The sequence below is a fragment of the Emys orbicularis genome, chromosome 18 (genome assembly GCF_028017835.1).
Source record: "Emys orbicularis isolate rEmyOrb1 chromosome 18, rEmyOrb1.hap1, whole genome shotgun sequence".
Taxonomy (NCBI): Eukaryota; Metazoa; Chordata; order Testudines; family Emydidae; genus Emys; species Emys orbicularis.
This window is the reverse complement of record NC_088700.1, coordinates 13,602,117-13,629,245: the sequence shown is the minus strand read 5'-3', so window position 1 is coordinate 13,629,245 and position 27,129 is coordinate 13,602,117. Positions and strand designations below refer to the sequence as shown.

At 46.9% G+C, this 27,129-nt stretch overlaps 1 protein-coding gene across 1 annotated transcript in view; it reads left to right on the top strand.

Moving 5' to 3' along the window:
- The first annotated feature begins 9,606 nt into the window (after positions 1 to 9,606).
- CIZ1 (CDKN1A interacting zinc finger protein 1) overlaps positions 9,607 to 27,129 on the top strand; it is a 29,866-nt gene continuing 12,343 nt past the window's right edge. The window contains exons 1-7 of the mRNA XM_065418670.1: positions 9,607 to 9,705; positions 10,041 to 10,153; positions 12,826 to 12,941; positions 15,592 to 15,758; positions 16,978 to 17,113; positions 24,320 to 24,380; positions 27,012 to 27,091. Of these exons, the coding sequence (XP_065274742.1) occupies positions 10,068 to 10,153; positions 12,826 to 12,941; positions 15,592 to 15,758; positions 16,978 to 17,113; positions 24,320 to 24,380; positions 27,012 to 27,091 (646 nt within the window). The 5' untranslated portion in view covers positions 9,607 to 9,705; positions 10,041 to 10,067. The remainder of the gene's footprint in view (positions 9,706 to 10,040; positions 10,154 to 12,825; positions 12,942 to 15,591; positions 15,759 to 16,977; positions 17,114 to 24,319; positions 24,381 to 27,011; positions 27,092 to 27,129) is intronic.

Genomic DNA, 27,129 nt, shown 5'->3' with positions numbered 1-27,129 from the left:
GATAATAAAGAGGAAATGTTTGGCTTAGTTTGCAAAATAATGTTTTTACAAAAGTAATATTTAGGGCCATAATTAACCTAAAAGTGTCCTTGGTGAAAACAAAAATATTTCTTACAGGTCAGGGTCAAAGTAATTTCACTCTGTCCATGTTGATGTTTGCAGTAATTTCACTCTGTCCATGTTGGGGGGGAGGGATAGCTCAGTGGTTTGAGCATTAGCCTGCTAAACCCAGGGTTGTGAGTTCAATCCTTGAGGGGGCCACTTAGGGATCTGGGGCAAAAATCAATACTTGGTCCTACTAGTGAAGGCAGGGGGCTGGACTTGATGACCTCTCAAGGTCCCTTCCAGTTCTAGGAGATGGGATATCTCCATTAATTTATTTTTTATTTATTTAGTCCTCTCCCCCTCCCCCCCATCTTGATAGGAAAGCTGCCATTTACCAGAGCTTTGCTGTAATCAGCAATTCTAAAATTTACATAAAATTGATTGTATTTGATTGCAGCTATCAACACTTTTTGCTAGCAATAGCACCATCAAACTATCCGAATATTGGACCCCATCTGTCTGTTTAACATACTAAACAGGCATTTCACTCTGAGTGAGCTTATGTTCCAGAAATCATCACATAGGATCGGTCTGTTCCCCGTGAGATCTGAAATTAAATTAAAACATTTGTGTTTCTCTTCGAAAAGGCTTGCAAAAGAACATTGAAAGTGCATTGTGTCAGCAGTTGACATTCATGCCTTAAAAAACAATCTGACTAATATAACCAGAGGAAGGGAGAGAAGACTGGCATGCAACCACAGGATTTCTTATGAGTTCTCACTCAGGTATTCTTACTTTCATATTTATTTTTCATGAAATTAGAATTTAAATTACTGATAATCTTTGGCTCTCAAGCCACACACACACAACTTTTGTGGAGTCTGCAGGTCTGATGTGAGCTCTTTATACCCTGCCTCATTTCAGGAAGAGTGATGAACATTCTGATCACAAAAGCTATTGTACCTGATACAGTTGAGGCAGCAGGGGGCAAGAGGAGTGCTGGGGAAACTATCAAGAGTATCAGGCTCCTTCTCCATGCAGACAAGAAACTAGGGAAGGGGAGAAGAAAAGAGTGAAAAATCTGCAGAAAATGTCTGTAAATTGTGTTGATGCTTTCATTCGAAATCTGTAAATTATCACTAACATTACACTGAAAGCTGCACAGAACATGGTGCCTTTTACCCAGTTTTCAGATGCACTTGTCAATGAGGATGCAATATTGGTATGCAACATTACAGATGTAAGGATTCATTAATATTGCCACATAGTGAGTCTACCTAACCACTTCTGCAACAATTCTTGTCATGTAAATCATAGACAGCAAAGCGGGAGCCCCAAGTACAAATATGAAAGAACCTGTGGTCTGATTTTAAGAGGTAATGATCACCCGCACCTCCCATTGGTGTCAATGAGAGCTGCGGGTAATCAGCACCTCTCAAATTCAGATCCCTCATTTTCTGCTTCTGTAAGAGACTGTTCATTGCAAGGGTATCTGCTGAGTGTCAAGGTGTGATGGTGCAGGCCTTGTGACTCCAAAGCATCTCCTTGCTTGATGACTTATACAGCAGTTTGTAGCAGTAGTTTAAAAAAAAGAGCTATGTGATCATCCTGTATAGAAATTACTGGAGGAAAAGAGAGACTTGGAAATAAGTAGGAAATTTCCAAGCAGGAATAGACAGAGAAAACCCCAATTTCTTTCTAGGCTAGAAAGCCCTGCTTTGGGACATGCAAATAAAGAGAAAAGGAAAGAGAAAGAAATTATTTCTTTAAGTTTTAAATTATCTAGGGCCACATTTTCAAATTAATTTCTATAAATGCACCTGTGGATAAATGTGCTCATATTTGCAGGTCCATCTGTTTCCATGCAAGCATGTAGCTAGGTGCACTGGTTTTGTGGGGGTAAATCCCCATTAGCTCATGCAAACAGACCTGCCCACAGATATTGTTAGTGCAGTTTGAAAGCCCTTGTTTGAAACTATACCCCTTAAAAAGTGATCCATCTGAGCAAGTAGCTAGCAGAGTGCACCTCCACAAGACAGGGAGCTGCCTCTCGCTCCTCAGACCTGTGGAGACAATGCACTCACTCCCCTGGGGAAGAAAGTGCCCAGACCCAGGGCTAGAATGCACAGGCAAACTAGGCACATGCCCAGGGCCCAAATTCATTTAGGGAGGGGATGAAAATTTCAGTGCCACTCACTCAAATTAGGCCAGTGCCAAACTGAGGAGGAACAGGATTGTCACCAATACCATGTTTATCAATATAGGAGTGAGTGGTGCTGTGAAATGATGCTTGGGCTCCCCATATCTACCATAATTACTGGACCACCAGAAGATTTGCCATGCCCCTATCTCGCCCTCTCCCCCCCCCCCCCCCAGCTGATGGGCACACACCCCCAGAAGAGAACTTCTGTTCTAGCGGGTAAGAGGGGGGTGGCACGCTGAAGTTTTACTTAGGATAGCAGATTGTCTTGAGTGGCCTCTGTTTATGTTGGAGCAAGTGCAACATAAGTGCAACATCAGCTGTTCGTTGTTATTCAGATTAGAACGCAGGGGCCCATGTACATTTATGTTTGCCTAGTGCCCAGTGATGGGTTAATCCAGCCCTGGCCAGACCAAACCAAACAAAAAGAGTGGACACTATTACAATTTGGCCTATGTGTCTCCTGCTCACTAACAGTTAATTTTTACATGTGTTGAGCACCCACAGCTCCCATTGACTTCAACTGGAGCTGTGAACGTTCAGCACTTCAGACCATCAGGTTATAGAGTAATAGGGTTGCTAGGTGTCCAGTTTTCGTCCGGAACACCTGGTGGAAAAGGGTCCTGGCGGCGGTGCCGACTGGGCCATTAAAAGGCTGGTCAGCGGCACAGCGGGGGCCCGGGGCTAAGGCAGGCTCCCTGCATGCCCTAGCTCCGTGTGGCTCTCGGAAGCAGCCGCCAGGTCCCTGCAGCCCCTAGACACATGGGCCGGCAGGGAGGCTCCACGCGCTGCCCCCATCCCCAGGGCCAGCTCCACAGCTCCCATTGGCCAGGAACCACAACCAATGGGAGCTGCGGGGGTGGTACCTGCGGGCGCGAGGGCAGCGTGTGATGTCTCCCTGGCCACCCATGCGTCTAGGGGCTGCAGGGACTGGCGTCCACTGCCTGGGAGCCACGGTAAGCACTGCCGGGACCCCACACCACAACCCCCCTGTCCCAACCTGGAGTCCCCTCCCACATCCACACTCCCTCCTGGAGCCCACCCCCCCAAACACCCCAACCTCCTGCCCCATCCCCCTCCTGCACTCCAAACCCCTTATCCCCAGATGCACTCCAGAACCCACACCCCCAGCTGGAGCCCTCACCCCCCTGCACTTCAACCACCTGCCCCAGCCCAGAGCCCCCTCCTGCACCCCAAACCCCTCATCCCTGGCCCCACCCCAGAGCCCTCCCCCCCCTGCACCCCAACCACCTGCCCCAGCCCAGAGCCCCCTCCTGCACCCCAACCCCTCATCTCCAGCCCCACCACTGAGTCCTCAGCCCCCTACACCCCAACCACCTGCCCCAGCCCAGAGCCCCCTCCTGAACCCCAAACCCCTCATCCCCGGCCCCACCCCAGAGCCCACACCCCCAGCTGGAGCCTGCACCCCCTCCCGCACACCGATCTCCTTGGCTGCAGCACACAGCCCCCTCCTGCACCCCAAACCCTTCATCCCTGGCCCCACCCCAGAGCCCACACCCACAGCTGGAGCCCTCAACACCTCCCGCACCCCAATTCCCTGCCCCAGACTGGTGCAAGTGAGTAAGGGTGGGGGAGAGTGAGCGATGGAGGGAAGGGGGATGGAGCAAGCAGGGGCGGGGTGTTTGGTTTTGTGTGATTAGAAAGTTGGCAACCCTATAGAGTAACCCTACACCAGGTGGTTCATGTTCTTGAGCCTGTGTGCATCCAGGAGACTTCTATAAATAAACATAAGAATATAAACACTGATGAAGGGTTGGGGGAACAGGATTGCCACCATGTTTATCAATATAGGAGAATATATATACACACAAACACACATGCACTTTTAAAGTGCCTATTCTGTGCTACAGCACTTTGATCAGATGCTCTGAGTTATTCAAAAGGAGAGGAATTTCTGTCTTTCAAGGTGGTTGCAATAAGAACAGTTATCTGGAATGGATGCATCCCATAATTTTTTATGTTTTCAAATATGTAGTTTGCCATTTAGGAAAATCACATGAAATACATGCTCTGTTACACTTCACTTCTGAAACAGGAAATTTGTTGAACCAACTTTATACACCTTCACTTGCTCACAAAAAAAGTTTTAAAAGGGTAAATACTTTACAAGACACTGAGTCAAATTTATCCCTTGTGCAACTCCACTGAAGTCGGGATCTAAGCAAGAAAACAATAAGTTGAATGATATGGTCCAAAACAAAAGGGATTTGGACAAGAATAGATGTTTAGGTAAGTGATTAATATTTTAAGCAAAGCAGAATTCTCTGTGCATTTCACATGCACTGAGATAAGGCCAAACAGTAGCTATGGTATATTTTACCCTAGGGAGACTGAATATAATTAATAGAAGTTATTTGCCAGTGTGGTGGAGAGGGTGCACTCAAAAGAAATATTTTAGTTCATATAAGGTGGACCTGCCCATCAATCAAGAACTATTGGGAACAGGTTTATAGGGTAATAGGACAAAGAGTGGATGATAGGATCTCGAGATGCTTCATAAGCATTAATTAACTAAGCCTCACAACATCCCTGTGCAGTGATAGGTGGAAGCGGGGGGGGGGGCATTCAGGCTGGCAGGAAATATAAGACGGAGGACGGTGCCACTAGGGTCATGTGCGTGCAAAGACATGTACACTAACTAATACATTTGAAACACGCAAAACCGGAAAAAGGAATCATTATGGTGGAAATCATAAATTCTGCATGAAAAAATAAATTCTGCGATGAACATTAATTCTGTGCAAATTCCGCATTGCGCAGTGGCGCAGAATTCCAGCAGGAGTAAAATTTGAGCATAAACTTGGGCAAAGTCACACAGTGAGTCTTTCACAGAGCCAAGACTAGAACCCACAAGTCCAGAAGAACCCATGCTTGTACTCTAGATCACACAGAAGTGCAGCACAAATTGTCTCACATGGAGGGCGGGTGGATGAGTCAACTCAACTGATCTTAGTCTGTTTAATTGCTTTTTTTTTCTAGCTTTTTCTTGTGTTGACCTTTAAGTTCTCATAATTGTTTAATTTATTGCCATGGTCAGTGAGACAGGATGGTGACACAGTAACTGGAGTCCTGTGGGTGCTCGGGTTTATGTGACAAAGGGATTGATTAGTAATATTGTATCGTTTACTTACTGTGTCACCATAGTTGATTAGATTTCATGTATCCTCCTGGAATAACACATATTTACCCCATACACACACGTTTTGCAGTATAGAAGCAAGCCACATGATCATTAAAAAGCGCAGAAGAACTCTTAGCCCCTACCTCGGATGAGAGGTAATTCTCCATGTACAAGTGCTGTGTCTGATTATATGTGGTACCATTCAGCTGCCAACTGGGATATCCTATTTTCCTTCCCACAACTATGACTAAATATATATGTATATGCAAATGAGCTAAGGAAAGAAAAAGAATCCTAACCACATTTTCTAGGCTGGTCACTTAAGCCTCTGTGTTTACAGTGTTTAAACTGAAGTAAAGAATAATGGGAGGATTTCTCTTATCTCTGCTAGTATTTTCTGGATTCTACTAAACCATCCCTGCTAGGGGTAATTTATATCCAAGGTTTATAAAGATATCTCGAAAGAGCAATTTATGGAATGTGCCAGGTTGCACAAAATGGCAGGTATTTTCCCATGTAATTTCCCTGAAATTTACTATGCCTGCACAGAGCCCCAGTGATGTCAGTGAGGTTCAGTGTGGGTGCAACAGTGCACCTGCATGCAGTGAATTGCAGGCCTATGACCATAAACTCTTATGGCTGGGACTGGCTCTTTATTTCATATTTGTACAGGATCTTGCACAATGGAGCCCAGGGTTCTGTCTCTGACTGAGGCCTCTAGGGTATATTGTACCATAATAAATTTGTAATATAATTATAAACACTAATATAATATAATTAATTACTAGCAACTGAAAGCTCGTGCTGTCGCATGGGTGTAATTCATAAAGTCATGAAAAATGGCTGAGAACTTAACAGTTAGATGATAAGAGACCGTGAATCCCAGTGTTGATTGAACCTGGAGATATTGTAAACACAAAGTTTTCAACCATGCTTGTAGTTGATTCCAACATTTCACACTGACTCAATAGACACTCTAGGCTTCAGAGTGATGTTTGGGATTACTGTGTTTCCTGGCTGTGTTGTGGGGGCGATAGTGTTGATTTGTGTGTGGATTATTGTGTTGTGGTGGGAGAGTCGTGTGGGTGGCAAATGAGAGATGTGTGCTGCAGGGAAGGGCTATGTGTGTTTGGAGTTATTGTGTGTGGGTTTGGGTGGGTGGGTGGTAATGTTAGTTTGTTTCGGAGGGGGGTGGGGGTGTTGTGCTGGTAAATTCCAGATTTGTGCAGGTGGCAAATGAGGGCTGTGTGTTGCGGTGAGGGGCTATATGTGTTTGGGGTTTATTGTGTGCTGGTTGTATTGTTGTGTGGATGAACTTTGGCAGTTGGACCAAGTAGTCCACCATCTGTATCATATCACCAGTTAAACTGCATGCAAATTAGCTGTAAAGGTGGCGCTGTGACTGAGTTACATCTGATCTCACAGTGGTCGAGGACTTTAGGCATGGCATAGATACAGACCTTGCTGTGGCATGGGTGTGTAATTTGTAAAGTTAAAATGTCTGAGAATTTAAAAATGTACAGTAACAGACCGTGAAACCCAGAGATGATTCAACCTGATAATACTCTGAACAAAAAGAGCCCTCAGCCATGCTTGTAGCTTCTTCCATCACTTCACACTGACTATGGACATTTTAGGCTTCAGATTGACACACAGAGTGACATTCCTGGAATTTTATTATATAGACATTATTTTAGGTACTTATATAGCTCCCAGTACTGTAGTATCTGAGCACCTCACAATCTTTTATATATTACATACAAAGAGTGTGTTAAAAGTCTGTTATTTAAGTTGCAAAGTCAAGCAGAAGTTAGGACATGCCAAATGTATGATTGCCTCTGCAACCTTAATTCTGCCTTCTTGTGCACCACAGGATTCAGGGTACATGTACGTTGCCTAAAAACCTGCGGCAGGGAGTCTCATAGCCACGGTGAACTGACTGGGGCTCACACTACAAGGCTGAAAATAGTAGTATAGACATTCCTGCTTGGGCTGTAGCCCAGGCTCTGAAACCCAGCAAGAGGGTGGGTCTCAGAGGCCAGGCTCCAGGCAGGAACCTCTACATTGCTATTTTTAGCCCTCTAGTATGAGCCCTGTGAGCCAGAGTCAGTTGACCCAGGCTCTGAGATTTGCTGCTCCAGAGGTTTGGTTTGGTTTGGTTCTGCAGTGTAGATGTACCCTCAGGGTTCCAAGGAAAAAGCAGTATGTAATCATGTAGTTAAAGAGTATCACAATACATATGCACCATGGGGACAATTAGAACTCTAAATATAGGGGCCACTGCCAGCTCTCCCAGTCATTTATCATCATAACACCCATAACATCTGTGACATAAAGAAGTGCTTTTATCCTCATTGTGGGAAATGGGGAACTGAAGCACATGCAGATTTATAAAGGTATTCAGGTGCCTAAAAATGCAGATAGATGCTGGTGCCTAAAAATGCAGATAGATGCCTACTGGGGAATTCAGAAGAGTTTAGGTGCTTCTGAAAATCCCACTAGGCACCTAAATACCCTTACAATCTGGTCCTAAGTGACTTGCCCAAAGTCACACATGAAGTCTGCAGCAGAGTATGGAATAGAGCCTGGTTCTTCTGAGTCCCAGGCTTGTGCCCAAACTACTGGGTCAGCCTTTCTCTCTAACCAAAGTCTCTAGGACACTGATACTCAGACTGCAGCTTGTGAGCCACAAGTGGCTCTTGAATGTGACTCTTTGCAGCACATGATATTAAAACACTATGTGATTTAATTATTAACCAATGAGGATCCTTTTTGTATGTTATTAACCAATTAAGTAAGTTATTAACCAAGCAGGATGATTTTACTATGATCATGTGTTTCCTTACTCATGAAGAGGAGTTGAATATATAGTACAGTAGTAACTTAAATAATGAATTCACACTACTGTGGCTCCTTGGGGGTAATGTTGATAATTAATTTGGCTCCTGAAGCACTGAGGTCTGAGTATCACTGCTCTAGGATCTTCTTACAAGGGCTTTTTCCTGCTCTTCCACCACTGCAAATTATTCAGCCCTGGCAGTTTTTGCAGTAGGGTAATTATGGTGGAGGAAAAGGATCAGTTATGTGGAGCAATGTGAAAAAGACTCCATATAAATTTTCCCACGACTGTTTCCTGGGACAAAACTTAAACCACAAAGATTAACAGGAGTGTGTTTTTGAGCCATTAATGACTGGCTTAAGGAGTCTAGGCATTAACACAGCTAGCCATTAAGGGCCAGGATCTCCAAATAGACTATTATAAAATCGTGACAGTATAAAAAAGTCAAAAGAAAACAAAAACCAGCTAGGGACCAATCCTGCAACCATTAGTCCTGCAAAAGTCTTTACTTGTGTGAGTATTCTCACTGAAGTCAATGAGACCATTCACACGACTAAGGGCTTTTCACACGAGTAATTGCTCTCTAGTACAGTAAACAGCAAACAATCAGGACTTCAGTCTTATTGTCCCACTAGATTGAGTCTAAAAAGAAAATGAGAGTTCACAGCACTTCTTTCAGCCAAAGGTCTCAGATACTGGACACATATTTCAAATGAGTTTATTAGAAGAGTTGCCACACCACAGGAAAGGTTTGCTTCACACTGTCACTAGAAAGCACCTAAACTTGCTAGAAAATCTTGTAAATCAAAATAAATTCTCACAAGAATGATGCAAAAGTCTCATTTTCTCCAAAAAGACTATTTTCTCATGGCAAAGTTTGTGGAGATCAACCACAACAAATTGCCAGTGAGTGCTAGGGATTTTCCATCTCCTCAGTGAGACAGTTAACATCTGCAGCAGATACCAAGGATTCCCCTGGACCGTAATAAAAAAAAAAAAAAAAAGCGGTTGGCTACCATCTGCTTCCCCTGTTAGCCGTTTACTCAATTCGCCTAGCCACAGCCCCTGAACAGATGGTGCGCAGCCTTGCTTGTGTGCAAGGGACCCTACTTCTAATTGGGGGCTGTGTGGAGCACAAGGAGGAGGCAGAATGTCCCAACCTGGGGCAATTTCAGTGAGACTTCAGGAAGATGGGGAGGGAGATATTAAATGTCCCACTGAAACACGCAGCAAAATCCCTTGTTCCTAATGGGAGAAGAAAAATGAATCCCTCAGCTGAATGAGATTTGGGAGGAAGGCGAAGAGGTGCAGCAGTGGCAGTGGGTCCTCCAGGCCTACAGAAGGAGCTGACGCCGCAGCTAGCGTTGCTTTCCGGCTTCAGTTTGGGAGCGGGCTGGTTCGGTGCAGCGAGGCTGCGCTGAGAAGTCGGAGCAGCCAGGAAGATCAGGGCAGGGGCAGGAGCAGCGCCAGCACCAGCAGGTGGTTATTGTTCTTTGCAATAAGATGGAGGCTGTTTGTCAAGAAATGTAAACTCCGGTTGGTTGCAGCGGGAGTCCCGGTGCTCCGGGAAGGGGCTGTAATGCAAACCCGAGCGGGGGGCTCGCAGGCGCCACTTTAGGGGGGATTTGTAAGGGGTGGGGTCTAGAAGGTCCCCCCCAGGCGGCTGCTTGTGGTGACCCCGGGGGCGGCCCTCGGATGAGTGAGTGGATGGATGAATGAATGGGCAGCGGGTCCCTGCTCAATGGCTGCTCCGAGGTTAATACGCAGAAGCCCAGCGGCGGGTGCCTCCCTCATTCTCCTGCGTTTTGTCCCAGGCTCGCTCTGCGTGGGGCGCCCCAGACATGTTCAACCAGCAGCAATTCCAGCTGCTGCAGCTCCAGCACCTCCTCCAGCAACAGCATCAACACCCCTCGCAACAGGGAGGCCGGTAAGCGCGGCTAATCGAGGCCGGGGACCGCGGGCCTGTCCCTGGGGAACCTCCCCAGGAAAGCCGGAGCGTGGCTGGTTTAATGCCTGCCTCCCTTGCCTGCTCTCCCTCTCCACCTGTTCGGGGTGGGGGCGGCCCAAGTCCCCCAGGTGGCAGAGGGGGGAGAACAGGGGGCTGTATGTGGGCAGGGGGATCTGTACAAGGGCCTTGGAGAGGGATCTGTGCCAGAGCTAAAGGGGCCCAGGTGGGAGGAAGGGAAGGGATCGCTGCAGGGTTGTGAGGGCCCTGGGGAGGTGGAGATCTGTGTAGAGGTTTAGGAGCCCGGGTGGAGTGAAGGGGATCTGAGCGTCGAGTATAAGGGCCCTGGACCGGGGGGTGGGCCACGAATTGTCTCCATTTCCCCTAGTGAGTCTGGCAGCTGAAGAAGGAGGCATCTGTCTGCACGCGCTGTCTAGAAGCTGCAGTAGCACTGGCAGCAACAGTAATAAAGGGTCTGCCCAGCCCTTGGGTGGGGATCAGGGCGCTGCCCAGGACACTCATCCTTAGCTCTGTACTGAGGAGGCAGTAGGTGAAGGAAGCTCCTGCTTGGTGCAGCTCCTCCAAATCTGGCATTGCACCAGACAGATATAAAATACTACAATTTGAATGTCTAAAGGCTACTTCCCTCCCTTGCAACAGATGGGGCACTGCACTATTAAAAATCTCTGTGCCTATAGTATTTTTAAGGTGCTTGTCACCTTGGTATCTCTCTGATCCCCTCATCCTAATACCTGAGAGCAAGTAAAACATAATAGTGTAGATCATATCAAACAAAATGCTATAGAGTCAAAGTGTCCAAATTTAAATCAATAAAAGGTGGGTGGACAACAATCAGACTAGAAAAGCTGATTGTTGTTCAAAAGCGGGGAATCTAGAGGAAAATGTTACCTGTTACAACTTACATAAATGTCCTACTGAACCTTTTAAATAGGGGCATGGATTTTACTATATTACCAGGCTCCAACTCCTTTTTGGTTAAATAATTTTATTTTGTTATGTGTATATTATTATTTAGTTAGTGTAAGGGTGGGATTATTGAATTCAGTTTGAACATGTGGTAAGGTGTCATTCAAGCGATGTTTATATATAAGCACAGATATTTGTGCAATTGCACCCCATGCTGTTGAGGCTGTAACTTTGTATTTGATTTGGATTAAAAGACAAATCTAGACACATGTCTGCCAGACACAAGCAGTAAAGAGGACAATAAAGAGTGAAACTGCTCACCTAACATGTAAGAGAGAAGACAATAGTTCTAATCAAGGAAATTTGCCCACTATGACCAGAGATAGAAAATATATTACAGAAACAGTTAAATAATGCATTTAGGTGCTACTGTTCTCTTCTAGAACTTTATGCAGCAGGCATTCAAGACTAAAGGGGGGAAATGTAAGGAGGAAAAGAAGTTTCTTGGCTACTAAATCACAGCCACCATTACGTCAGTATGATGAGTATGTTATTGAGGTATGCTTGGAAACCTCTCTATTACAAAGGAAATATAAGAGGAAAAAGGGTGGGAAAATATTTAAATCTCTCTTCAAATAAATGTAAATGACCCACAATACTGGGAATATCTGTTGTTATTAAAAGGTGACCCACTATACTGAGAATATCCGTCTATTTATTCAAATGGTCTCCTAATAAAAAATATTTTAAGTGGGGTGGCTTGGGCTGAGGAAGATGTTGTGCAGAAATGAATTTCACACCTGAAGGGCTTTCACAGCTACCTCTTTGACTTGCCAACCTAAAATGTGATGGTGTGTGATGTCAGCACTTGTGCCCACCAGGATAAGACTTGAGGAAGAGTTGTCTGATATAATCAAGCCTTTCTCCTTTAAGAGCTTTAAAAGCCAACACTAAATAGGCTTCCCCACCCCTACAGAAAGTGCTTTCAGCTTCATAATATTTATAGCATCTTTAGAAGTGGGGTAAGCACATTAATATTGGTTCATAAATTATGGTAGTGGGGTTGAGAGCAGTGCGGTAAGACTTGTTTTTAGAGCATTTAAGAATCATCTAGGATAATGTATGCCAGTTTCTTCAATCCCCCGAACCAGACTGACACTTTGCTGCTCAACCCCATTCCCAGGTATTCCCACTCCTCTCATCTCTTCCTTCTGGCCCATACTTTAAATATGAAAGTCATAGTTTACTGCCATTCTTCCCAGCACTCACATTTAGGTTCAACTGCACCCATATGGACAGCCTCTGGGTAGGAGTAGTGGATTTTGAGTAGTGTCCTAGGACGATGAAAATGTTTTAAGAATCAAGAGGAGTTGTTGAATTCAGCTAGTGATCAGCTGCCTGCATGGGTCTGTAGACCCGTTCTGAACTTCCTTAAGCTATGTCATTACCCTTCATGTGTGTTTGGTGTTGAGAGGTTCTGTCTCTTAAACCTGGCAAAGTTGCAGACCTAAAATTTTGTAATGGACAATCCCTCACCATTGGGTACTCCAGGAGGATGGAAGAAAGGGGGATACAACGTTAATGTATACAATGGTGTTTTAATGCAAACGCATCAGTGTTGCTTTTGTCCTTTGCTCCTTGTGTTGTGCTTGTTAGAGACAAGAGTGAATTTGAAGGTTACATTTTTCTACAGGAAGCTTTTAAGTGTTTGATCCCTTCTTTTCCAGGGGTTTGCCACCACCACAACAGCAACAGATGCTGAACTTACGGGCAACGAATCAAGCATCACTCCTCAATGCCAATCCAATGCTTCAGCGAGCTCTGCTCATGCAACAGATGCAAGGTACTGTCATTGTTGGAGATGCTCATTGCACTTATTTAGTCACCCCTTCACCCTCACTTAACCTGGGAGAGAAGTCATAGAATGGATATTGCATGTCTAAGCAGCATCGGAGTCCTCTATGCTTTGGGACTCCATTCCTCTGCACTGTTTTTTCAAATTTGCCCCAATCCAAATCTCAGAGACTCTTCAGTTGTTGAAAATCCAATTTTTCAACTGCTCAGGAGCAACATTTGATATGGAAGTTGTGACTTCACAATGGGAATCTTCCAGGTGGTTTAGACTGGTAAAACTCTTTCCGTTTTACAAGCTTAAGGCAAATATAAATGTTTCTGTGAATATATTAAACAGCAATCATAATTTTTGTTTGGATTTAAATAGTCACTTGCATTGTCTGTGAACCCAAACAAATGTGTCGCAGAAAGTGAAACTGATTAGTTGGTCTATCTTCCAAGCTCAGTGAAGAGAAGGGGAAAAAGAAAGGGCATAGAAGTGAAAAGTAAATTTTTAAGAAACAGCTTTGTGGAATTCTACTTGCTTGGAGTAAGTCACTATTTCTTCCATCATCTGGTTCCAGGTAGATAGATTTTTGTCCATGGTCTGATAAGTTTTCAAGACCACTTTACGAGGCTGCTCCAATAATAGTTGTAGTTAATGTAAGGTATTAGAAATGCAGGTGAGGAACTTTTTTTTTTTTTTTGTATTTTCTTTTATTTTTAACCTGCCAGTTAAAACTAGACCAGGGATGATTCTTGTATATGAAGGTTTATTCTGCATGTTGTTATCGTGCCCTTTGTTCTCCCTTGCCTAATTAATAAGCATGCTCTCTCATGACCCCAGTGGCCATCTAAAGATCTCTGTTTGGCTGAGGAAAGCTGAGGCAGTAAGGGACAAACTTTAATCTGAAGTTAGTGCTGATTTTAAAATTTCTTATGTATGTTTGTATGATGAAAAGAGGTTGGGCCCAGCAAAAATATGAAAGGAGGATGCCATGCTACTACTTAACATCAAATTTATCAGTCTTCTTTCTAAAGGTGAAGGTTTTATTGAAAAATTGTATTTAAAATAGAAATATGTCCAATGATCTGAAACAAACTGGATATGCCAGTTGAACAAGGTGTTTTAATGACCAGTCTAATGAACTGAGGTGGAGTATTATCCCTACCTTATTAGCAAGCTGGAACTAGTATCTGTGATTTCCGTTTTTGACATTCTGCATTGTCTCGTGTTTAAATGTGTAATAAAGACCATACTGAACAATACGACTGTACTTGCGAGCTGAATTTTTGTGGTCACTTACAGGTTTGGATTACATGTGAGAATATCTGATGCCTAGGTATTTCGGTGCCTGAGAAACATCAGAATAAATAATTCAGTGGAAGCCTGTGGTTTCAGCAATGGAAGTGGGGAAAGAAGAAATGCCCTTCTGAGTCTAAATGGATGTGCAATTCTAATAAAAGTGTTAAACCATGAACAGAAGGCCATTTCTTACCAAACAGATTTCTGTTCAAAATTAAGATAAATCTCCTTACAAGAAGATATCTTCTTTCACAGCATAATTGACAAGTAGTTCAAATCTGTGGGAATTCCTTGTGTTGTGTCGCAGCCTTTATACATTATACCAGGGTCATCAGGTGCTTATAGCATGATGTTGAGTGTCAGAACTCCTAGGTTCAACTCTTGACTCTGCCACTGACTTATCGTGTGGCCTTTGGCTAGTCACTTATGTACAAATTTTCAAAAGTGAGCTCTGATTTTGGATGTCCATCTTTAGACAGCTACAGCCTGATTTTCACAGGTGCCGAGCACCCAGAGCTCAAACTGACTTCAGTGGGAGCTATGGATTTTTGGTACCTGTGAAAATCAAACAGTCGGTATCTAAAGATTGGCAGTCAAATTAATAGGCTACTTCTAAAACTTTGGCTCTAAAGTCTGTCTCTGCTTCCTTCTCTGTGAAATGGGAATGGCAAGGCTTGCCTTCATCGGAAAGTGTTGATACTTACCTAATGGCTATAAAGCACTTTCAGGTGGATGCTCTGCTGAAAAGAACTGTTCAAAAGACAAAACATTATGATAGAAAATGGTAGCATCTTAAATGTCTGGGTTTAGTTTATCATGTTGAGCTTGCATGATCAATGTAGTGGCAGAGAGGCCTATGAAATCTCTTGTTTAAAAAGTAAAATGATGTTTTAAATGAAATGCTCCAATTGTTGCTGCTGTTCTGTCCAAAAAAAAAAAAAAGATAGCATCCAGATCAGTTTGAACTGTCAGCTGCACAAGCTGTGGGATAAATTTCCCTCTTCTACAAAGAAACTTTGCAACATCAAGATCTTGTCTTTCTTTAAACATGGGTGACAGTGTGTTCGAATCAAATAATCACTCCAATGAGCTTAGCCTGCAGTAACAATTCTAAACAGTTGAGTAGTCTAACACATCCCCACATGGCAGCAATGATGGAGTGAGAACTTTGGGGTGGTTGAGGGAAGCGGAAGCCAGCCAGCAAAACAAAACTACTGATACCCATTCCCTATGGAAAGGGAGGTAGAGAGTTCTGTAAGCTCTACCCCTCGCTGCAGTCATCATGGCTTGAGGGTTTGCTGTCTCATGAGCACACCCTACATGGGAGTGATATATTATATGTTTGCATTTGTAGGAAACTTACGAGGATTTAACATGACAGCCCCAGCTCTGCAACAGTTTTTCCCTCAGGCTACAAGACATTCCCTTTTGGGGCCACCACCTGTCGGGGTCTCATTAAAGCCCGCACAGCTGGGCTTCCCAGGCCTTCCATTCCAGCGGCAGAATCGGATGTTTCGTAAGGTGAGCTTGTGATTTCCAGATCTTAAGAGACTAGCTCTCATTTGTTGCTGGCTGGTGATTGGCCATATTGTACATGGGGCACTAAAGAGAAATGCAGGAGAATTAGAATGAAAAAAGAATAATTTAGTACCAGATTGCTGACAGAGAAGCTCTTTGGTCAAACCAATCCATTTCCAGAGATCCCAGTTGTACTGGTTGGGAGTTCCCCATCCTCTTCCAGGAGACCCCTCCTGTCCTAGGATACCAGGATTCATTTGATTAGTTCTAGGTAAATAGTAAAATATTAAGAACCTTTAGAAATATCTACCTCAAAATAACTACAACACAGTGTGTGAAATCCTGGCTCAATTGAAGCCTGAGAGCTTTGCCATTGATGTCAATTGGGCCAGGACATGGAGTGAAATCCTTTCTCTAGCGAAAACTTCATGGCTGCACTCCTCCTGGAGACTGGCCTGAACCATGAAAAATAGAGCGGAAGATTGGGAGTCCTTGGCTTCTATTCCCAGCTGTGTGCTGACTCGCTGTGACCATCAGCAAGTCACCTAATCTCTCGCTGCCTCCATTTTTCCACCTGTAAAATCAGGATAATACCTGCTTATAGAGATGTTGTGAAGTTTAACTGATGAAAGTTTATAAAGCCTTTTAGGATTCTCGGTGAAAGGTATTACACGATTGCAAAGTACTACTAATCCCCAGCTCCTCCTCCTTTTTAATCCATTCCCCAGGTCTGAATTCAGATTTGTCTGAGAATCTACTGAAGATGGTCTCGGTCTCTCTCTCTCTCTCTTTTTTTTTTTTTTTTTTTATAAAACTGGCCAGGGTTTCTCCTCTGTTTCAGCCTCAGGTTTTGTGTTACCTAGTCCAGTGTTCAGAGCCATTTTAACTGGAGCTTCTGGCTTAGTCCAGCGTTCTGGCTGGGTCTGGCCCGGAGAGAAAAGGAAGAGTAGTTATTTGGGGCTCTTCTTCCTTCCAGCCCATGCAGGTTTTGCATGAACCTTTCTGAAGTGCCCTGGACCTGCCACAGCTTCCATTAAAATCCTGGAGATGTGTCAGTGGGTGCCTGCAGTTTGGAATCCATGTACAGAGCTCTGTTCATCCACTTTCAGTTGCTTACAGGTGGAGAGTCTTAGACAAACCATCAGGCTGTCTAGTATTGGAATTTCTGCTTAGTTTTGAGAAGGAGAAGAGAGCTGGGTCTGAGACTCTTTGCTAATTGCAGGATTACCAGAGGGGCCCTGACAAGAAGCGTGAACTGGACCAGGCATCCTCATCTCAGGCACAAGGAGTTGATGAGAAAATTGAAATCCCAGAAGGTACCCAGGCTGGGTCAGAACAGAACAATTCCTCACCCACAGGTAAGAGGGCCCTGTAATGAAACGAAATCTTCTGAGCATGCTCAAGAAATCTCTCTAGGATATTGATGCAGCAAAAACAGGAGATGGCTTTAGTCTCCTGTTAGCTGCTTACCGCAAGAGAGGTTCTTCTTCGAGTGATTGTCCATTCCAAGCAGGTGTGCGCGCGCCGCATGCACGCCAGCCGGAAGATTTTACTATAGCAGCGTCCGTAGGGTCGGCTTCAGCGCCCCCTGGAGTGGCGCCTTCATGGCGCTGTATATAGGGGCCAGCCGACCTCCCACCCCCTTAGTTCCTTCTTACCGCCGGTGACGGCTAGCTGGAACTTCGCTTGGTCTTCAGCAATCGTGGCAGTGTTCCGTCGTTGTTGTAAATAGTTAGTTTGTTGTTTAGTGTTAACTTAGTTAGATATTAGTTGGGGGGGTTTCCCCAAGTTTTCGTTGCCCCGCTGGGGCATGCCCGGGTCCCCAGGGTTCAAACTCTGCCGGGACTGCGGGAAATTCATGCCGAAGAGTGACCCGCACTCTTCGTGCTTGAGGTGCCTAGGGGAGAGCCACCAAAGAGATAGGTGCAGTATCTGCAGGGCTTTTCGCCCCAGGACTCTCAAAGATAGAGAGCAGAGACTTCAAGTCCTCCTAATGGAGGCGGCCCTGCGGCCGCAATCAGATCCCGGGCCTACCGAGCTGGCACCCAGCACTTCATCCTCGGTGCGCAGTGCCCCGGCACCGGAGATAAGTCGTGAGGCCAAGGCCCCCAAACCCTGGCACCGGAGAGAGTCGGCGCACAAGAAACCATCCTCGATGAGACACTGTTCCCCATTGCCAGTGCCGGTTAAAAGGAACAGGCCGGTGAGGGAACACTCTCCCCACCGGGACTCTAAAGGGCCGGCGCCGTCCACGAGTGCTACAGGACAATTCGCGCCGCAGACCCATCCGGCCATCCCGTTGACTCCCGCCCCAGAGAGGGTACGGTCGAGTCCGGAAAAGCCTAGATCCCCGGATATGATGGAGGAAGTGCACCTCCCATCGACGCCGGAGGCATTCGAGGCCGCCTCAGACCTCTTGAGCCTCCTGGTGCCGGCGTCGCCACACCGGTGCAGAGAACCTTCGGCTACCGCTCGGCCCCATTATCAATCTAGGGGCAAACCAGTAATGCTCTCGCCGCGCTCCCCGCGCCACTTTAGCGGCACCAGTGCAGACAGCACCCTCTCCGGCGACAGTGGGTACCGCGCCTCCTATGTCCTGCTACTCGGAGGTGGACTCGTACCGCTCTAACAGATTGAGGAGTAGGCGATCGTCCTCGCGTACGAGTACCCAACCGTACCCACCGCAGTGGCAGCAGCAGTGGCAACCGCCCCTCCCCCCAGTGGCCGTCCTGGACGCCGTGAGCCTACCACCAGTCAGTGGGTCAGGCGTACGGACCCCGCTCACGAGCCGCATCTGTCTCTTCGACGTTGGTGGTCCTGCCGCTAATGCCACCACCACCGGCACCACCGTCTGACAGGAGTGTGCCACAAAGGGACACGGCACCGCCTAGCCAAACAACGGCACCGACGGGGACCTTGCTCCCAACACCGCAGGCACCGTCCAGCACACCTCGTCGCTCGGTGTCGACCCCAGTACCGGCCGCGGTGCCGCATCCTGAGCCCGCACCGGCCGCGCAGCCTGAGTACCGTGTGCCGCAGGCCCTCGTAGAGGGAGAGGGAGTAGATGAAGGCCCTCTTCAGGGGATCTCTTCCTCCTCATCTCCGGATGAGGCAGTAGCGGGAACTTCAGCGGCACCGGCCCTAGAGGACAATAGGATCCTCCAACAGCTGCTTACTCGAGCAGCCCAAAGCCTCTCGATCCAGACTGAGGAGATCGAGGTGGACACAGATCCGGTGATTGATATCCTGACCCCGTCAGGCCCATCCAGGGTAGCCCTACCTCTCATAAAGACCATTACGGACACAACCCGCACCTTGTGGCAAACCCCAGCCTCATTGGCCCCTACGGCCAAAAGGACTGAGAGGCGATATTTTGTTCCAACCAAGGGCTATGAACATCTTAATACACACCCTCCCCCGGACTCCCTAGTGGTAGATACGGCCAACCAGAGGGAACGCCAAGGGTTTCAGGGGGCTACACCTAAAAATAGAGAGGCCAAAAAGTTGGACCTGTTCGGGTGCAAGGTATATTCAACGGGGGGCCTGCAGTTGCGCATTGCCAATCAGCAAGCCATAGTGAGCTGGTATGGACACAACACGTGCTCGGCTTTGTCTAGGTTCACGGACCTCCTTCCACAGGAGTCGCGAACCGAGTTTTCAGCCCTGGTTGAAGAGGGGAGATTGATTACCCGGGCTTCCCTCCAGGCGGCCTTGGACGTGACCGATTCAGCCTCACGCACTTTGGCGACTGGTCTGGTCATGAGGCGCGGAGCCTAGCATCGAGTTTCCGGCCTCCCTCACGAGGTCCAACAAACGATCCAGGACCTCCCCTTCGAAGGGCCCACGCTCTTCTCGGAGAAGACTGATAAGAGGCTTCATAGCCTAAAGGATTCACGGACCACCCTCCGTTCATTAGGCCTACACACCCCTGTACCCAGCGTAGGCAGTTCAGGCCACCGCAGGCCCCTCGGCCGTACCAGCCTCAAAATCGAGGGGATGCCTTGCGCAGAAGGCCAAGGATGGGCAGGAGGAGGCAACAACAGCAGCCCTTCGGCCAGTCATCTGCCCAACCAAGGCCTACACAGGGGCCTAGACCACCATTTTGATGGCTTGGTTGAGGACAACCTCCCAGTCAGAACCCTGGATCCGTCCAACCTTACCTTCTCGTCACGTCTGTCCCCCTTCTATCGTGCGTGGGCCCGGATCACATCGGACGCTTGGGTGCTTCGCACGGTAGAGGAGGGATATTCTATCCAGTTCTCCTCCCCCTCCCCCCCCACCAACCCCCCTCCCCGTCCCTCTTCAGGGACCCCTCTCACGAGCAACTTTTACTTCAAGAAGTTCAGTCCCTCCTCGCATCAGGGGCAGTAGAGGAGGTTCCTCAGGAGCTACGGGGCAAGGGCTTCTATTCTCGATATTTCCTAATACCGAAAGCGAAAGGGGGCCTCAAGACCTATTCCGGACTTGCGGCGTCTCAACAAGTTTGTGAAGAAGCTCAAGTTCCGCATGGTCTCCCTGTCCTCCATCATTCCTTCCATGGATCCAGGAGACTGGTATGCCGCCCTCGACTTAAAGGACGCATACTTTCACATTGCGATAATCCCTCAGCACAGGCGTTACCTCAGGTTTCTCATGGGCAACGCTCATCTACAATTTACGGTTCTGCCCTTTGGTCTGTCAGCAGCCCCCAGGGTCTTCATGAAGTGCATGGCAGTCGTGGCAGCCTTCCTGCACAGGCAGGGGATCCAGGTGTTTCCCTACCTGGACGATTGGCTCATCAAGGGCAAGACCAAGGCACAGGTGGAGGCTCAGGTGGTTTTTACCAGGCAAACCTTCCTCGCACTCGGCCTCTTACTTAACGAGGCCAAGTCCACACTATCTCCAACCCAAAAAATCGAATTCATAGGAGCAGTTCTGGACTCGACACACGCCAGGGCATATCTCCCAGAGGCCAGATTCCGGACTATATCCAACATTATTCTCGGCCTCCAACTTTACCCGACCACCACAGCAAGAAGCTGCCTCAAATTACTAGGGCACATGGCGGCATGTACCTACGTGGTGAGACACGCCAGTTTCAGACTGCGCCCACTCCAGTCTTGGTTGGCAGGGGTTTATCGGCCAGTCAGGGACTCCCTAGAATCGGTGGTGACGTTACCTCGGCCGGTGTTGGACTCCCTTCAATGGTGGCTCGACCCGTGGGTGGTCTGCGCGGGAGTTCCTTTCCTCGACCCTGAGCCCTCCCTATCCCTGGTAACGGACGCATTGGATCGGGGATAGGGTGCACATCTGGGCGGCCTCAGAACCCAAGACCTTTGGTCACGAGAGGATCTTTCGTTGACATCAATGTCAGGGAATTACAAGCTGTGCACCTCACATGCATAGCCTTCAAATCCCAGCTGGCAGGCAGGTGCGTTTCTGTCCTCACGGACAATACTCCAACGATGTTCTATATCAACAAACGGTGGTGCTCGCTCCTCTCCCCTTTGCCGGGAGGCCCTCGCATTATGGGACTTTTGCGTACAAAACGTAATTCACCTGACAGCATCCTACCTCCGGGGGACGCACAACGGGCTCGCGGACCCCCTCAGCCGCTCGTTCCAGGGTCACGAGTGGTCTATCCACTGGGATATAGTTCTCTCAATTTTCCGGCTCTGGGGTCATCCCCAGGTGGACCTGTTTGCCTCCAGCGAGAACAGGAAGTGTCGTCAATTCTGCCCCCTCATGGGACGCAGTCCGGGGTCCCTAACAGACGCCTTTCTCCTCTCTTGGGCAGACGGGCTATTTTACGCCTTTCTCCCGATTCCCATGGTTCACAGAGTAATCCTCAAGGCCCGCAGAGATCACGCTCGGCTCATCCTGATAGCGCCTGCGTGGCCGCGCCAGCACTGGTACATGTCTCTCCTGCACATGTCTATGCGGGTGCCACTCAGGTTGCCCCTACTTGATCACACAGGATCGTGGTCGCCTCCTTCACCCGAACCTGGAGTCGCTCCACCTTACAGCCTGGATGCTCCATGGCTAAACCCGGTGGAGTTGCAATGCTCTCATCAGGTCAGGCAGGTCCTTCTGGGTAGCAGGAAGCCCTCAACAAGGACCACGTACTTGGCCAAGTGGAAGCGCTTCTCCCTCTGGGCCACACAACGGGGTCAGGCTCCCTTGCTCGCCCCGGTCCCTCTCATATTGGACTATTTGCTACATCTGAGACACCTGGGACTGACTCTCTCGTCGGTTCGAATACACCTTGCTGCAATCTCGGTGTTCCACCCTGGAGAGGGGGGTACCTCAGTGTTTGTGAACCCACTCGTTGGACGATTCCTTAAGGGCCTTGACAAATTGTTCCCGCACATCCGTCAACCTGTCCCTGCTTGGGACCTCAATTTGGTCCTGTCTGTCCTCACAGGGCCCCCCTTCGAGCCGCTGGCTTCGTGCTCGCTGTTATATCTTTCATATAAGGTCGCATTCTTGGTGGCTATCACATCAGCCCGGAGAGTGTCAGAACTCAGAGCTCTAACATCTGAACCTCCATGCACCGTCTTCCACAAGGACAAGGTCCAACTCAGGCCGCACCCAGCGTTCCTGCCTAAGATGGTTTCCCCATTTCACATGGGTCAAGACATTTTTCTCTCGGTGTTTTATCCGAAACCACACTTCTCTGCGAAGGAGCGTAGGCTGCATTCCCTCGACGTTCGCAGGGCTCTCGCGTTCTATATCAAAAGGACAAGATCCTTCAGGAAGTCAACCCAACTTTTCGTCGCCGTGGCCGACAGGATGAAAGGGCTCCCGGTCACGTCACAGCGAATCTCGGCTTGGATCAGAACCTGCATCTGGGAGTGCTACAGTCGGGCCAGTATACCAGCCCCGCCTATCACGGCCCACTCCACAAGAGCGCAGGCCTCTTCCGCTGCGTTCCTGGCCCAGGTCCCGACGCAGGAAATTTGTAGAGCGGCCACCTGGTCCTCAATACACACCTTTACAGTGCACTACGCCATCACACACCAGGCCAGAGATGATGCTGCCTTTGGCCGCGCAGTCCTCCAGCCTGCAGTGACCTCCGACCCCACCGCCTAGATTCGGGCTTGTGAGTCACCTGCTTGGAATGGACATGAACAATCACTCGAAGAAAAAACGGTTACTCACCTTCTCGTAACTGTTGTTCTTCGAGATGTGTTGTTCATGTCCATTCCAATACCCACCCTCCTACCCCTCTGTTGGAGTATCGGCAAGAAGGAACTGAGGGGGTGGGGGGTCGGCTGGCCCCTATATACAGCGCCATGAAGGCGCCACTCCAGGGGGCGCTGAAGTCGACCCTACGGACGCTGCTATAGTAAAATCTTCCAGCTGGCGTGCATGCAGCGCATGCACACCTGCTTGGAATGGACATGAACAACAGTTACGAGAAGGTGAGTAACCGTTTTATTTCTGGAAGATGAACCTATCTGGCCTAGCCTCCAGTCAGAGCCCCCTGCACCGGGCTTCATTTATGCCATTAGCTAGGTGTTTTGATTTTGCAAACCAGCTCCATATCTCTTATTTAATCAGGTGGAAGCTGTATGCATTACTGAGATGATGTACGTGATGTATCTCTTGTGGCGCAGGAGGAATGTTCCTTGTTGCATTACATCACTCTCATGATATAATCCCCTTCATCTTTGATTTAGTTGGGGATTGGTCCTGCTTTGAGCAGGGGGTTGGACTAGATGACCTGAGGCCCCTTCCAACCCTGATATTCTATGATCTTTTTCCCCACTGGTTCCTGTTTCAGATAAGGTTACTTGTTCCTTTGCCTGTCTAGTAAGTCACTTTTTGGTATAGAAGAACCTCTGAGTGGGATGAGAAAAGGAAATTATTTTGGAACAATAGCTGTCCTGCTGCCTTACCAGCATTGAATTCAGCATGGCAGCCATAGACTAAAACTTGTATGAGGTGGAACCCACTTGCAACCAATTTGTTAAAGAAACAGACTTGTTTAATAGGATGCTTGTTTCCATGTTGATACCTGGAATCTTACTGGGACTGGGGCACCAATGTGTTAGGCACTGTACACACACGTGAAGATATGGGTCCTGCCTCAAAGAGCTTACAATCTAAGAACACACAAATATAGTGAGGTTGTATCCACATGAATGCCCCATAAAGGAATGATTTTTCCAGTTCAAATGCAGTGGAAAACGGATTTTGATTACAGGGACACTAAGCAGGTTGACAGGTCTAACAATTGACCTTAATGTGCAGTATTGGAATTTTGTGATGTGGGCTCTTGTCCCCTTGGTATTGGACTAAGACCCAAACAACCATTGGCTAGTAATACATTCATATCTCTACTTCTGGGTCAGGCTTACAGCAGTAACCTTTACAAATAAAACTCCATCTCCCAGGTCATGACTAATCTCTTGAGTTAGCGATCCATTTCCACCCTTCTGAAAGCCAGAACTGGTTAAGTGCTTTATAGTCTTATCATCTGCTCTAAAGTACTGTATCTGACATAGGCCATTTGGTAGGAGATCAAATCAGATGGGCCATGGTTTGTTCAGCTAAGGTAACATGTGTCTTTATCCCTGTAGAACCAAAAATGCCAGCAGAATCCATACTGGACACTGAGCCTGCAGCAAAGAGACTGAAGAGGTAATTTCCCCTGAAAAGGCCATAGAAATGCTTTGTTATTCCATTGCTATATTCTCAGTAAAATGGAGCACTACCATGGCAGCCTGACTTCTGGCATTTGGGGGGGAATATCTCTGATGCTCAGGGTGACTCAAAAAATCTCAGGGCACTTGCTGAGTCCAAGGATGCTGCAAGTGTCATAGCCACGAAGATGATGAATAGAGAGATGAATCGATGGATCGCGTCTAGACAGGCTACAAAGATGACACTTCCTGAGCCCCTCTGTTGCCTGGATCCATATATTGATTGGGCATAAATAAACACAGGCAATTGATGATGATATTTGAATGAAGGTGGAGGGGAATGACACACAATATAAAGGCCATCTTGCAAATTCTCTGCTCCCTGCTCTGCCACTGACTGCTAAACCAGGAACCGTGCAATATCGCCATCTGGTGGGAAGAATATGGAACACAGTTCAGCAAGTAGTCTGTGCTGTTCCAAACTGTATCCTGCTCAGACCTGTTACCGTTCTACATGTACGGGGCAGCGGGAGTGAATAAGAATTATTAGACATTGATTTGATAACTTTTTTCAAAAGTGAATTTATTTGCAAAATCCTTTTTCTGTTCAAGTGCATTAGAAGCTCCCTAATATGCACTAGCGATGAAGAGTGAGGACTCCTGCAACCTAATCTGTTCTCTGCTACCAATTCACTGTGTAACAAATCTCTTCACTTCTCTGTTCCTGGTTCCTCGTCAGTAGATTAGAGATTAACAAAGAGCTCTGTGGAGGATGTTGTAGGATTGATTTGATGTTTGTACAGCACTTCGATCATGTAAAGCATTATAGAAATGCAAAATATTATTCCGCATTTGGGGATGCGTTGTGAATTAGCAAGACAATGAGTAAATGCAATTAAAACAAAGGCTGACTCATTACACCATATACTTTGTTCATCTGTTTGCCAAATGTAGTTTGGTTTTAATTATGCTAATAATTTGCAGTGTATTAATCAAATGTTTTGTAGCATAAATTGAATAAATAGTTAAGTCTCAGTGATAGGAGACCTTGTTGCAGTGACTCTATTAAGTCTTTACTGAGCAGTGGCTAGAGACTACCAGATTTAGTGTGTGTCTTATGTATGGAGTGCAGATTAGCAAGGTTCTGCTGTTACTGAGTCCATAGTTTAACTTTAGAGAGTGTCTTTATTTATCTGAGAATGACCTGATGATGAATCTCTGGAGCAAATGAAGTTTACTGTTCTAAACCTCCCTTCAAAACTCTGAACAGCACCACCCTGCATATATTTCTGCTCTTGTTTCTTATCACTTCCCACCTCTCCCCTTCTCTGCCAGTGATGCCACCCGCCATGCTCCCTCATTTACTTCTCCCACTCTTGCCTTCTGCACTGTCCGTATGCCTGGAACAACTTCCTTATCCCAATGCAACAGGCAACCACCCTTTTCATTCGACTCCTTGAAATCCCATGAGAGCCATAAATGGTAACAAGTATCAATATAATGCTGCCTCCTCCTCAGTTTCAAAAAGTGACACCCTCTCCTCTAGGTCTCTGATCTTAGAGACCCTGTGGAGCTGTCCCTCCAGCCGTGTGTCTAGGGTGTTTGAGCACACTGTCAACACTTAACAAATAATGATAATACAAGCCACTCTTGTTTTGCCCTTGTCTGCATTGTCAAAATCTTGCTGTGTATTTATAGCTGTGTAACCCAGTTACTTTATCACTTATCAGTCTGCTAAATTATGGAGTGTGTGTTTAAATCCTAATGCAGACTGCATGCTGTTACTGAGTTCCGAGTGCGCTGAAGTGTGTCACAGGTGGGAATGTAGGTCTGGCCTGGAAAGAAGGACATATTTAAAACCTAGCTGAAAATTCGGAGTGCTGACATATAATCAGAAAGAAATCTGCCTTATCAGATCCTTCTGCAGATCAGTCACTCATTCTTAGCAATCCCTTCAGGAGCCTGTTTCCACTCCTTGAATCAGACCAACGGCAATAATGAAACACAAAGCTAGCTCCTAGTAGCAGGGTTTGGTATTTAGAGCTATTGATTATCCACTACAATCACATGCAAAATATGTCAGGAAAATAGTCAATGAAACTGAAATCTCAGTGGGACAAAACTCCTGAAAATCCCTGCTTGACTACCAACAAGGAGTCCTCCTGACCTCAGTTTTAACCTTCCCCTGTCCCTAGAACAGGTGAGTGTTGCAGTTGTCCTGGAGATCACCAGCCAAGGCAGGAAATGAATCCCAGAACCCCTTCATGTGAATAACCTCCAGGCAGCCCTCTCCCCACCCTTCTATCAGGTTAGGACAGTTATTCCTGAACAATTGATTCAAGCTCTTTTGGCCGGCTTTTAAAGGTATGATTGATATTTGTGTGTATGCTATGGAGCCCCTCCTTGTTCTGCTGGAGCGTCACCAGAAATACCATTTGCAACAGAAAAATATTATCAACTTATTTTTGAGATTTCAGGTTTTTGCTGGATTATTAAGAATGCTGTAGATTGAACTCCTTGGCCTGTGGTTTAAACACCACCTTGTGTATTGGCTTAAGCCTCTCCATCTTCCTGGCTTTGGACGTGGGAGATAATCTTGTTCTCCTTTTCTTTTCTTTTTTAATTAAAGTATGGAAGAAGTGCCCATCCTAGAGGATGCTGCAGGCAGCCAGGAAGCAGAGGAGTCAAGCATGGAAACCCAGGCAGATGGTAAGGGGTTATCATGACAGACGTGAGGGATGGAGCCC